Source organism: Solanum lycopersicum, chromosome 12 (assembly GCF_036512215.1).
Source record: "Solanum lycopersicum chromosome 12, SLM_r2.1".
NCBI classification, from domain to species: domain Eukaryota; kingdom Viridiplantae; phylum Streptophyta; class Magnoliopsida; order Solanales; family Solanaceae; genus Solanum; species Solanum lycopersicum.
Window position 1 is genome coordinate 65979197 of NC_090811.1, and position 14869 is coordinate 65994065.

Here is a 14869-nt window from a genome sequence, read left to right on the forward strand (position 1 = left end):
TAGAAAACACATTAAATATGCATAATTATAAAACATAAATACAAATATTACGCTATGCGAAATTACTACTAAGAAAAATTAAAATTCTGATTCCGCTCGTATTACGGAAGACAGCCAAGAGTACCCACAGCTGTTGTTGGCCTGTTTTGAATTACAAGGTCTCAGCCTGTGGTTGGGGCCTAATTTATGGTCTATGTGACACCACTTTTTAAAAAGCTTATAGCCATCAAATATGACTCTAATTTTTTTATTTCTTTGTTGCATTATAGTGCTATTTTGTCCTAGGTATTCTCATCTCATTCAACATTTAAAGTCTATTTTGCATTTTTATCTAGAAGTTTATTTACATTTTTTCATGAAAAAGATTGTTGACATGACTTTTGTAGTTTCGAATTTCGCCTTATTGTATTATCAATAATTTAATTAATATATTTATAGTTTATTTTCGTGTTTGTGAGTGAAATTACAGATAGTAAAATTTGAATTCAGAAGTTTAAGTAAAATTTTGTAACTTCTAAATATTGAATAAAATATATCATTTTAAAATAAAATGGTATATACAAAATGTGATAAAATTTTGGCATATATATACACTTTTTTTCGAAAAAGATATATGAAGGTGTTTGGTATGGAAAAGCTATTTCCACGAAAATGAGTGACTTTTTTTTATGAATCTTATGATGTTTGATTAAGTGGTAAGTAAACAACAAATATTATTTTATATATATATATATATAAATCTAGTCAAGCGTTATACGGATGAAAAGGGAATAAGAATAGAATATATTGGAGGGTGGACGCGAAATAATCAATTAAAATGTTACTTATGAAATTAGTTTTTTTTTTATTGGAAACTTATTTTTGCTATATTTAAAGAATTTAAGTTTTCAAATAAAGTATTTTAAACTTTTTGACCAACTAATCGCCAGAAAATTTAAAATAGTTTTTGTTATTTCCCTTTCCTACCAAACACACCCGAAGAAGCAAGAAACTCTAACATGATATAAGGCATATGAGACGTAGCGTAAAAGATGAGAACAACTATAGGTTTAAGTCGTTCAGAATTTTAAGGGTTGAACTCAAAATAATTTGAATTAAGTTCAATTTCAACCTATTCAAACTTTAATCCGTTTTAGGAGAATCCTTAATTCAATGATCTCCAACTTCAACTCATTTTAAGACTCTTTATTTGCATTGATTAATGTATGTTCCTATATTGAATGTATGAATTACAGTCTATTTGATATCTTTTCGGATTATCTATTCATTTAAAACTTCTATTGTAGTGAATAAATTTAAATAAGAATATCTTAAAATTATAAAAATATACGCGATTAAGCAAATTTATACTACTGAATTAGTCATCATAGCTATATTTTGCTATAATTACCACTCACGACTAACAGTAATCATTAATTATGTCCGCTGACTTCAAGTTTGTACAATTCACCATATTTATATAATTTGCAACTAATAATTCTTCGTTTGACTAATATTTATATACGATAGTTTGCATTTGTATATGAAAATGATTCCTATTTTAAATCTTCAATTTCAACCCGACCTGCCCCTAGATTTATCTCATATGAAAAGGTATTATATCTTTGGCCTTAGAGAAAGTTCTTGTAATTGTTGTATGCTTACAATTGTAATTATCTCCAAAATAATTATATGAAATTTATACTTTTTGCTGGTGAGATACTTGTTGTCAAAGAGGAAGCAAAAAGAAGTGAAAATTGATCTAAAACCTCCACCGGGTTTTGGGCCTGTTGGGCCAACTAACGCATGCATGATCACTTGTTTATGCTATAGAAATATCTTACACATACATGTATGTATCAATATTGTATAAATAATATATAATGATATATTTTAAGAAAAAGTTATGTAAAATATCAGCTTATAAGATTTATTTACCATAATTATAAGCCCAATTTATAAAATTACCTAAAACTATGTAAAAGCTTTCACATATGCTTTCACCAAGTGGAGGATTAAAATAATAATCCACCTCAAGTTTAAATAATGATATATTTTAAGTGGTTAATCACGTGGAGTCAGAATTTTCAATAAGAGGTTCAAAATTAAAGAACTAAACACATGAATTAGTTGATGAGGTTCAATATCTACCACGTATACATAAAAAATATTTCTTACCATATATAAATAGTACTTCCTTTATTAAAAAAAGAATGATTCAGTTTCCTTTTTAGTCTATTTTTTTTTTAAAAAAAATACCTCCTTTCTTTTTTGACAATACTTTAATTTTATCTTTTCACGTGATATGTTTAAGGCGATAAAATTAAGTGCATGTTTGGATTGACTTATTTTATGTGCTTTTAAGCTAAAATAGCTTTTAAGCAGTTTTGAAGTGTTTGGGTAAAGTTAAAAAGTGCTTATAATTATTTTAAATCCAAAATAACAAAAATAAACCAAAAGTCATAAGTTTTCTAAATTTATGAGTCAATCCAAACAGGCCCTAAAAAACATTTTGGTATGTTCGACATAACTTGAATTCAAAATTACAAGATTAAAAAATTCTTATTTTTTTCTTAAACTCCGTTCTACATCCAAATAGACCATTCATTTTAAAACAGATAAAGTAACATTTTCCGTCAAGAGGATTTAGATGAACCCCTAACAATACGTCGGCTCTGCCCTAGAGCATGTATGAAAGCTTTTCCAAAATTGGAACAAACATTATATATTTAGTAAGAAACACTTTATAAAGTCTACTTTTTCTCAAAATGGAATAAATTTTAATTCGAGTGTCTAAATAAAATTAAACGGTTTCCATCACTCCACATCATCACCCCCATACAATTCTCGAATATTCCAAAGCAATATACTAAAAATACCAATTTCTTCTCTCTTTTTTTTTTCCTAAAATAAAATTTTCATATTCTTCAGTCTTCTCATATAAATACCAAAGCTTTTCTTGTCTGATTCTCCTTTTCTTCTTCAATTGCTCTGTAAAACAATCTCAGAAAACTTCAATTTTCAGTCCCTAAAGTTCTCTTTATGGATACATTGGTCCTCCATTCAAACAAGTATAAAAGTTTCTGTGTTTTTCCAAATCAATTTCTCCCCTTTGATTCTCATCGTTTGACTTTTAGTCAACTCTGTTTTTGCTTCTAACCCTTTGTTACCTGAAGCTTTCGCCATGGGAAAAAGTAAGTTCTGCTTCTTCTTTTTTTCGGTTTATAGATATTTTTTTGGTATTTTTTGACTTACAGAATAGTGAAAAATTCATTGGAGTTTTTTGGGATTCTTTTGAATATATAAAGTTTAGTTTTTTAGGAATTATTTAATGAATTCATGTACTAATTTAGCTGAAATTTGGATGGGGAATAAGCTCGGAGTTTTCAGATAGTCAATTAACTGAGCTACTGATATTTTCGAGAGATATGGAATTAATGGAATTGGGGTTGTTATAGAAATATTATTTTGCTTATTTGGTTGTATTTGAGAGTTTAATTAATGGAGTGATACTTGAAATTTGGGTAAAATAGATTTGTGGTGGTTTGATTTGAATTTGAGTTTTTGTTAAGAGTTTGAAAACCTAATTTTTTGTTTTGTTTATGGGTGTTGGGTTTAATTGGGATATGGGGTTGTGAATTGAGGATTTTTGTTTTTGTTTTTGTTGTTGTTGTTGTAGAGAGTTCGCAGCGAAAGAATGTTGTAATGTTGGATAATGATGACACAGACAGCGTGAGTTCATCGTCAACTTCTCGATCAGAGATGATTGTTTCAGGTGCAGAGGAGGTTCATGTTGATAAGGAGACTTTGCTTGATCAATGTGTTGATGCACTCTATGAAAAAAGGTTCGATTATAGTTCAATGTGTTGCGTTACATTACATGATATGAATGATGAATCTTTAAATTTCTATGTTACCTGTTGAGTACCAAATGAAATGGAATTGGAATTGGATTTGTACATTTGGGTAACGAATCTTTTGAGAAAATAATGTTTCTTTCCAATATACCTAATACTTTATTTTTTCTGTTGTCATTTTGTGACTTCTGGAAGTGCTTGACAACGGAGGCGGATGTAGCATTGTGAAGCGAATACTTTTGGCGTGGAACAAATTTATGTGTAAAAATCAACCCAAATTGTAATAAATAGTAGATATGAACCCAAAACTTAAATATATAATCGGTGCAATGCTAAGAAACTTAAAAATTGAACCCATATAACTTCAATTCTAAAGTTGCCTTTGTTCGACATAGTGAAACAAAATAGAAATTTTTTGTTTTATTTTGAATTGATGTAACTGTGTAAATTTTGGCTGTTTTGTTTATCAAATTTACTTTTCAATCATTGTTTAGTAATTTGTTCTTGTGTCTATATAATGTAGAGGCTAACTTAACATATTAAGTTCCATACCCAACTCAAATACCTTCAAATAAGTCCGTTGTCTTCTCAAAAAAAAAAAACTTCAAATAAGTGGGAAAATGGAAGAATCAATTCAAAGTTACATTTTGTTAATTTTGACTACATTAGGTAAAATTATAACTATATTCCTAAGCAAAATGCATAAGATTAAATGTAAATTTTGAGATAGATTGATATGGAAGTACTAAAGGGTAAGTAATCTTTTATTTTGGAGAAAAACATAGGTAGATAAAACAAATTGTATTGATTCCTATTGAAGCATATACTTGGGGTGAGGTAGGGCGGAGAATTTTAAGCAAATTCTCAATCATTACATTGTGAGGATCACCAAGATTTCTTTTCACCATTCCGCCCAGTGAATCATTAAGATTCCTTTGTCAATAGAATCTTTTGCATTAACAAGTCCAGTGTTTTCTTTAATTTTTGATTATTTTTTTCTGCTTATTAATCCACATGTTCATAGTTTTGAATTTTGGAATGAACTTTCCTAAAGCAGAACAGACGACAAAGCAAATACAATAATGATGTTTATTTTGCTTAGTAGTTCCAGTTGATAGATAGCTTGGATATGGCACTGTGATTTAGTTTTGACAAAGAATGTGACTGATATTTTTTCTCATTTGTTGGCTATGTAGGGGATCAACAAGAGAGAAGGCCCTTGCGTCAATTATAGAAACCTTCAATAGCGACATACAACATGAGTTTGTTGAAAAGAAGTAAGGGAATCCTTTGGAATTGTTTTGAAGTTGGTGTTAGTTGTCTGGCTTTTATTTCTTTGAAATTTTTGGAAGTTCATTATGGATGAAGTGCTTGCCTTTTGGGATTACCTTGCTTGTGTTAGTTATACCTCTTTTTCAAAAGAGCTTGATTTTGAGATGGTTAAAGGTGGAGGGTAATCTGGCTAGTAGCCATTAAAGATCCACAAAAACTATTCTACCATATTATTAGTATCTACCATGTGATTTGTCTATAGAATGTGCATGTAGAACTTTGTTTCTAGAGTACTACAATATTAGTGAATTTCATAAATGAAGATTTTGACTGCCGCTCTTTCTAACAGAAGCGTAATATCAAGGATGTGTGTTTGGTTCAAAGTTTTAAAGTGATTCCATAGTAACTTATGCTAATATGAAATGTGGGGGATGTTTGTGTGTGTGTGGGGGGGGGGGGGGGGGGGTTTCTAGAGGGCCAATTTGGTTAGTGATATCGCCTGTAAGTTTGTGTGTGCTCACAATTATGTCTATCTTGCAGGTTTGCCACTTTGTTGCAACAATGTTTGAATTCCATTAAGAGGGGCTCTTCCAAGGAGATAACTTTAGCATCTCATGTTCTTGGTCAGTAAGCTTCTAGCTCTGCATATTGATGATCTTTGGAGTTCAGACAGTGATCCTTCAAGTTGATGTCTAAATTTGTCTGGTGTAATTCCTCTATCATTAGGACTTCTGGCTTTAACTGCTGGCCTGGGGGACAAAGCACATGAAATGTTGGAAGAATCAGTGTCTCCTATTACAGAGGCTCTTAAATCTCGTTCTGACGCATCTAAGATATCTTCGGTGTGTTTGTAGATGGTGGATGCTTCTTTTAGTATTTGCATTTACTTTGTTGAGCTTGAATACTGACAATATTTGTTGGGTGGTTGCAGCTACTGGAGTGTTTGGCCATTATCACTTTTGTTGGAGGCGAAGAACCTGAGGAAACAGAGAAGTCAATGCAATTGATGTGGCAAGTCATTCATCCAAAAATTGGCCCTAATGTATGTTGCCCATTTATATGTTTATTTTCAGTTGAACACTGCTTTAGAAGCTTGGTTTTTGTTGCTATTATATGGATGTCATATTGTGATGTTAATGCCGATCCTTTATTCCGATCTGTGAATACTCGAAACTCAAACCTTGTCCCTATCTAACCATTTTGTTGTTTTGCTTACATGATTTTCATTATGTTATGTCATTGACATCTGCATCTGTTTCATTGATAGGTGGCTACTGCTAAACCTTCACCACCAATGATAACAGCAATGGTATCTGCTTGGTCTTTCCTACTTACTACTGTGGGTGGATCAGCACTAAACCCGAAAAGCTGGCAAGGGTATGTACCTGAATTCCAGATCTATTCCTAAACAAAAAGAAAAAAAAACTAATAAAAGGAAAAGAAGAAAGAAGAGAGAAAAGTAATACTTGTAACTTGATCATAAAAAAAAACTAATACTCCTTCGTAACTTCCTGCCTATATATAAATGAAGATTAGAGAGGGATGCAAGATTGTATTTTGGTGCGTGCGTGTGTGAGAGACTTAATTGAAGTATGCCTCTACCTATGTTGCAGGTCAATTTCCTACTTTTCAACTCTGCTGGACAAGGATGATAGAGCTGTCCGCATTGCAGCTGGTGAAGCACTTGCTTTAATTTTTGAAGTGGGGAGTCTTGAAAAGTTCTCTGTTGAAGATAAAGGATCTAGTGACAGCTCCACAGGCGAAGCAAACAAATCTAAGGATATTTTACATATCCAGGGATTAAGGGCGAAGGTCCTGAATCAGGTGAGAAGTCTCTCCGTAGAGGCTGGAGGCAAAGGGTCTGCCAAGAAGGACCTAAACAGTCAAAGAAATACATTTCGAGATATCTTGGAATTTCTTGAGGTAGTACCCCATTGTCAAGTTTTTGCTCTGTTATGTTATTAAATGTTGCCTCTGTTAACATTCTTACTATCGGTATCAGGAAGGGTATACTCCAGAGAGCTCAATGAAGATTGGCGGAGACTTACTTACCACAACTACTTGGTGTCAACAGATACAGGTAATTCTCGTCCTTTCTGTCTTGTTAATAGCATGTTATTGGTTATATATTTGCTGAAACTATGTGTAATTTATTGAACAGTTAAATTTCCTAAAGCACTTTCTTGGAGGAGGTTTTGTGAAACACATGCAGGTATACTTTCTTTACCCATAACTTGAGTTTTTGACTGTTGGTGTTTATATTGCCTATTTAGTCGTTGTTACCTATATCGTTTCTGTTGTGCAGGAAAATGAGTTCCTTCATACTGTCTTTGGTTTCACACCTAAGAAAAAAATGCTTTCTGGTATTGAGCATCGTATATCCGGAACTGAAAAGGTAAATTTATGAATATTTGCAGAAGATATATCTCAGTTGACTTTCCTCTTTGTTTAATTTAACTGAACAATTATGTAAAATATGATAATGCTCATTTTTCAGAGGTTCTACAAGTCACCAAACTCGGTCGCTAACAAGGCCAGGACTCAATTTCGAAACAAGCAAAGGATGTTAACCCAGGCATGTAGTAAACCTTTTACTCTGTTCACTCTTGGTCAATTTATGCATGGACTCATGCTTTGGCATTGTCTCAGAGCTAGCAAATAAGTTTTTGTGAGTTCAATAGTTCCCCGAGTCCATGGCTAGTAGCTGTAGAAAGAATTTAGATGTGAAACGATACCTTTTCCGAGCCCTTTAACTGAATGTATTGTTTGGTGGTACTTCACAGGATAAGAATGTGGGCTACTACACGGCTGGAAATGACATCTAAGGAAGTATTAGTCGCGCCAGAATCACGCGCTTCACCAGCTGAAACATATTAGGGCATTCGTTATCGTTCCCATAGCATGAATATTTTTTGTTGGCACAGTTGTATAAAGAGATGGTAAAAATACAGAATATTAGTTGGTTATAACATTTGGAGATGGTAAAAATTACAGAATGTTAGTTGGTTGTAACATTTGTTTTAGCAGATTTCTTGCTATATACAATTCATTTCAAGATAGCATATTATCTACTATACATCTTCAACTATTTTGTTTCTGTGTGTATTTTTTCTTCTTCCTATGGTCCTACCTACACACTGTATAGGTAGAAAATATTATATGCGAGAGACGTATTCGAGAGGGGATAGGACATGCAGATACACAAACAGATATCCAGGTACATAGGGAGGGACATATCCGAGTGAGAGGAGAGTAACGTATTTGAAAGGAGATTTTTGAAAAAATTTTAAATCGATAAAGAATTTTAGAAATTATGGTAATATAAGACGGAGTATTAGGTAATTTTCCCAAGGAGAAAAGGTCAGACTTTCCTAATAAATTAAAATTTGCTACCCTAATGAAACATTTAACTCCCAATAGTTTTACGAAAGGGTGCTATTAATTAATTTCATAATTGGCTGTAAAATGTGGAATACTTCTTTTATGTTTTCTCTATATATGACAAACAACCTTTATGATAGTAAATAAGCTGTGGATTAAGTTAAATTAATTATACATAACTAATCATAGTTATTAGGTAATAAAAAAATCTTGTTTGATAATTCAGCCTTCTGAGCTTATAGAAGGAAAAAAAAATTGCTTAAAGTATTTAAATCCACATATTTGTTTGAAGTATTTTACAAAAAAATGTATTTTTTTTAATTAAAAAATATCTTAAAATAGTGAGGTAATGAACATTACATGAAATGGGCCTCCAAGGACAAACATTTAGAAACCTCATCCAATTGAGAGCTTCATCAACAAAGTGGTCTAACATATGTAATAAATGGCCGGAAGGAGAGAGGCGATTGAGAGACAAGAGAGACGAGCAGATAAGAGAGAGGTGTGTGAGAGAGTTAGTGTGTTTCAGATATATGTAAGTTACGCTTGGATACATTATACTAGAATAAATTACAACTAACTTTAATCTCATGTATCTAAGATACATGTATTTGGACGTAATAGATATATGTTGTTAGAAATTGAAATCTGACACATATTGTAATTTAAAAAACACACAAGAAAGCACTTCGTGAATTTTAATGAATTTTAGAATAACAATTTCAATTATAATAATTGAGTTTTACAATACTATTATATACACATAAATTAACTTTTATTATATATAAAAGATATTATATTATCATATATATATATATATATAAAACTTATTTTTTTAGTTACTTATATTAGTAGTTGGAGAGGTAAAAGGAATACGTCTAATAATTAATTCTTTCACCGTGTGATTTATTAAGTCAAACTTTAAAGTTTAAACTGTCTTAATCCATTAATAGAATTATTTTTGTAACTATTTTAGTCGTGATTAATTAAAGTACATATACCATGGTCCTTCAACTTCAAAGTTGGGAGGAATTTAATGTATCCGATTCAGGTTCTCAAAAATTCAGTAACTTTATTATATTAAGAAATATATTAAATATATAAAAACTATTTTCGAAAACCTAATAACAAAGTAAATTCTTGATTTAGTGACAGAAATGGAACTTATTTAAGTTTTCTTTCCCTCTACAAGCAAGTGTTTGATTTTCCTTGGAACACATGTAATAAAGTTTATGTTTTAGTTTGATAAATTAATAAATTTTAAATTTTAAATTTGTCTCGACTTTTTAGAACCTATGGGATTCACTACTAAAAATCACTATTTTTCAATTAAAATTACCATCTAAAAAAATGTTCAACATCTATTCTCATAGATATATTGCGATTGAATTAATAAGAAACGAAAAATATGTTAATACTCTCACACGAATAAATTAGAAAGTTTTAAGTATATCAGTGTAAATATATTTCTCATTATACATTTTTCATTGAGCTCAATTTGCGCAAAATAAGTGAGAATAAAAATTATATTTTATAAAATAAACTTATCATTGATTTGCGATAGAAAAAATCTTCTGTTTCTAGTTGTTTCTAGTAGTAGCTGTATTTTCAAACAATTAATAAAATTTAAAGCAATAAACAGAATTATAAGAGACAAAAACTATGGAATATAATATTAGGACAGATTATAAAATAATATACATACATTTTTTTTAATATTAAAACTCTTTCATCTTAAACTTTAAGATTTGACTTCTAAATACAGCACAACTCTAAATACTTTAATAATAATTTATTCAATCCATGACCGACGTGGAACTAATAAAATAATATTCCTATTACCAACTTTTTTTTTTTTTAATTTAATCCCTTGAAACAATAAAAATAATAATTTTATCCCAATTTTTCATTTGTTAGGTGTTGTCTAGTTCTTGAAATATAGTTTTTCCTAATTAATAATTGCATAATTTATTGATAACAACAAATATAATTTAAGATTGTATATTTAAAAAAATGAAAAGAATCATGACGTTAAAGATCTATAATTATGGTCTAAGATATAATATGATTGAGATAAACTTAAATTAATGAATAATCATATCTTTTCAGCTCATGTAAGTGTGATGAAGAGTTGTTCAAATTATTATTTTTTTATGATATTATGAACTAATTAATATATCCATCTCTTACAAATTAGAAGAGCCATGAGGAATTTAATAAAGAAAAAACACTTTTGGGCCTTTGTATGGACACGAGCAGATATATTAAAATTACATTCAATTAAGCTCAATTATTTTATTTTTTTTAAAAAAATAGTATGATTAAGAATTTAATTAATTCTCATAAATAAAAAAAAACATTTAAAGAATGACACCTCGCTAATTAATATACTAGAATTAATGATTGAGTTAGTCATATTATTTGCTCGATCAAGATTTTTTTAAATAAAACATATTTATTAACTTAGGTACAAGAAATGGCTCTATTAATTTCCCATGGCCATTCTTTTTTTATATATATATATAATGAATTTTGAATTTAGACGTGCAATTTTCAATAAGTTAGAGATAATAAATTCTGAAAATTAGTCCATGTTTTTAAAAATTCTTGTAAATATATATAGCTCTTTGGGAGTTGGGACTAATAAAAAAATTTGGTCAGAAAATTTGATCAAAATGAGATTTACTTTATATTATTTTATCTTTTTAAATATTTTTACCTTTTTAACTCTAATACTTTTTAACTAAAAAATAAAAAATAGTTCAGTTTATTTTTCAATAAAAAATATTATAGTTTTTTTTAATTTTCTGATCATTTATCACTTTTATATTGAATTGTCATTTGGTGTCTTCAGAATTTACATCGTGATTTAATATTTTAATTTTCAGTTTGATCAAAAAGAATCTTTTGACTGTAATCTAAAAAGTAATAAATTGCTAGAAAAATAAAAAAAAAGAATCATTTACTAAATAATTTATTATCCTTAAAAGGGACAACATCTAAAAATTCTATGTTTTCTTTATATAGCTGATATTATTTGTACAACAAAGTTTGAAAATATCTGATTTTATTCTTTAACAGTTAATAACAATCTTAAGGATGGGAAAAATATATAGGAAAAATTCTTTTGAGTTAATAATAATATCTTATTTAATTTGGAAGTTAGGCTATGAATGATTCAATAATATGTTTGAAAATATTAATTGTTTACCATGTCTAATTGGATCTTCTTTGAGATTCCTTTGTGTACATAATAATAACTCTTTGAAAAAAAATAAAATATTGAAAAGTAATAAATATATTCATTTTCTGTTCCCACTTGAATTTTGCAAGATGTTATTATGAAAATATATTTTCTCTATTTTAATTTCTCTATTTTACGGTTTTTTTAGTTCGTTTAAAAAATATTTTTTTTATAAAGATCCGGTTAAGTATAATTAGGTCAAGTAATTTTAAATGACCTTATAGATTCATGTCATGTGTATTATATCATAATTTATGATTGAGATTACATACTCATCTTAATAGTTACTTTAAATTATATACTCATCTTAATAATACAAATAACAAAGTTGTTAATCATTTTTATTTTTTAAAAACTATCAAATAAAGCAATTAAATGTACTCAAACTAACATTTTCAAGAAAAGAAAATTAAGATTGATGGATATGCGGATCGAGAGTTGATGATAAGACTCAATTTGATAATGCAAATACTTTCAATCAGGTATATTAAATTTTCTTTTTCAATCTTTTTTTTTTTGAAAATATTAGTTTGGGTATACTCTTAATTGTTTTAATCGATAGTTTTAAATAAAAACTTTCTTGTTTTTATTATTAAGATGAGTATATAATTTAAATGAATCTCAACCATAAATAATCATATAATACACATGGCATGAATCTATAAAGTCATTGAACATTACTTGACCTAATTATACTTAACCAGATCCTTACCCTTTTTACAAGTCTCAACTTTTAACTTTTTACACGACATATATAAGATCACAAGATTAAAAAATATTTGTACATATCTAACATAATTTTAGTTTATGATTCTCATTTTAAATGTTAAGGCGTTTTTATAAAAAATCTACAATTTATTTCTATTCGCAATCCAATATAAAAATCAATTACTTCCGTTAAACAAGATGACATCTTGAGCAGTTACATATCCAAGATTCTTGAGACAAGTAGATGTGTCAGAAGTTTCATATAAAAACCAACGTTTATTAAAGAAACTGTAGAGTCGATTACTAATAGTACCGGTTTGAAAGACTCGTAAAAATTGATCTGCTACAAGATTAATATTATACGAAAATCAACATGGATTGGAGTGCACTAGTAGAAGTGATACACCCTAAACAAGAAGTCTCGAGTTCGAGCCTTGAATATGGAGAAAATCTTAGGAGCGCCACCCTCGAATGGGCCCTGCATTGCGCCATCTAAATTTAGTTGAAGTTTCGATGTGGTCTCCAAACATCAAGTGAAAAACCAAAAAAAATATTATACATAACATTAACATCTGAAATATTAAATAGATCGGAATACGTATTAATTTGATAATGATTAAAGCAACAAACTCGAATACAAATTTTAAATAAGATCTTTATTTTTAAAAATTTCATATCAAATAAAAAATAAGATAAATAAATTAAAACGAAGATACGAATATCATGTTTTGTGATGACTTGGGTAATGCATGCATAGGAGAGGGAAAATATCATATATTAAACATAAAACGTGGCTCAATAGTAAAAGGCAAGTGTTAGGATTATTATTGATTTTTAACAAAATAAAATTGACTAATGTAATGCTGCCTAGTGGTATAATTATATTTTCCCACTCAACCAACATTTGAAGTTTGATAAAAAATAATATTTTACTCTTTCGTTTAGTGGTGTATACAAAATTTTATGTAAATACATAATATTATCCATTATAACAATTTACAATTAAACTTGTATGTTTGATGGATTTGTTTCTATGATCTGGGGTAAATTTAAGAGAAACGAAAGAATACTCATCTGAATTCCATCGATAAAAAGTTATACCATATAATTTTTTTATATTATTGGATATTGGATATATATAACTCTTGTTCATGCTTAAAAGTTGCCAAAAAATATATATATGGCCATCTTTCACTTTTGTATATGCTCAAAAGTTGGCAAAAATATATGCTTTAATTTTTTATTTTTTTATTTTTATTTTTTTAAAAGGAAAAATTATTTTAATAAAAAAATAAGTCGTGCAAAGCCGGCCAAAAATAGCCAATTGCAAATAAATTCCCAAGAGATCAAAATCTGATCTTTTGGAGTTGTTCAAATCTCTATATTTTTCTATAAAAAAAAATTGATTTTATTCCAACTATTTGTGTTTTTTTTTTTAAAAAAAAAAAAGGTTTATAATTTTGTTTTAACTATTTTTTTGTTCTCTCTTGAGATCGTGCAAAGGTTGGTATGACCTTCAAAGTACATTGAAAGATAAAATTTATTTGATAAAATGAAACAAAAAATAAAAATGTACTAGGTTTTTTTATTATTATTAAAGGTGTGAAATGGTGATGCAAGGGTTGATAAGGTAATGTAATAAAAAAAAATTATCACCAATCATTGTGTTATGTGCACACTAAATTTAATTAATAAAAGACATGTGTTAACTATCATCTTTGTAAAATAAAATTATTTGGTAATTGATTATTTAACATAAATCTTACGATTAAATTATTTGATTTGATATAATACCTGATGCGAATAAGTTCGAGACATTTTTTATGATAGATATGAATAAGAAAAAAAAACAACTAGGTCATTAGATGATGAGGGAAAATTTATTTTTATAATATGATTAGTTATCTTTTGTTATAACTATACTAATTTCGAAAAATTATTATAGATTTACGATAGAAAATCACGAGACTTATGCAAGACATAATCAACTGTTCTATGATATAATGCTTATTATTTTTCACTGTAAATTTTTAATTCTGTATATCTCGATTTTCCTTAATAGAAATCTGATTTTACCTTCACATGCAACACTAAAATATTACAACAAAAATAATGTTACGTGGGGATATGTTAAAGTTTTTTTTTTATATAATTAGTACAACAAAGAACAATGGTTAGGTATTGAGACAAAAAGGAACAAGAATCGAACGTTGGACTTACTATGTCGGATTTAGTTAGTAGTTTTGAAGAAATTAGTACTTGTCTTCCATGATCAACTTTCTTTGTTAATCCGAATTCCATTCGATAAAAAATTATATTATTTATATATGATTAAAATAATTTTTTAGAGATATATATAGTAGATGTTGAACCTCTTTCAGCTACTTCGTATGTTTATTTCTATGGATTCTAAACCCCTTTACTGAAA

At 28.6% G+C, this 14869-nt stretch overlaps 1 protein-coding gene across 1 annotated transcript; it reads left to right on the top strand.

Annotated features, from left to right (window-relative positions):
* The first annotated feature begins 2805 nt into the window (after positions 1-2805).
* LOC101256268 (uncharacterized) lies at positions 2806-8179 on the top strand. Its single transcript, XM_004252692.3, has 13 exons — positions 2806-3173; positions 3659-3824; positions 5033-5113; positions 5649-5731; positions 5835-5950; positions 6040-6150; positions 6376-6485; positions 6722-7031; positions 7111-7188; positions 7270-7320; positions 7414-7503; positions 7606-7683; positions 7892-8179. Exons 1-13 carry the CDS (start codon positions 3164-3166, stop codon positions 7931-7933), a joined length of 1326 nt encoding a protein of 441 aa, XP_004252740.2. The 5' UTR covers positions 2806-3163; the 3' UTR covers positions 7934-8179.
* Positions 8180-14869: the final 6690 nt, after the last annotated feature.

What these genes read in the sequence shown, in the direction of transcription:
- LOC101256268 (XM_004252692.3), top strand. An exon ending in ACGCATCTAAGATATCTTCG is followed by an intron (nt 5,951 to 6,039) that starts GTGTGTTTGTAG and finishes GGGTGGTTGCAG; the next exon opens with CTACTGGAGTGTTTGGCCAT. An exon ending in CTTGGTGTCAACAGATACAG is followed by an intron (nt 7,189 to 7,269) that starts GTAATTCTCGTC and finishes TTTATTGAACAG; the next exon opens with TTAAATTTCCTAAAGCACTT.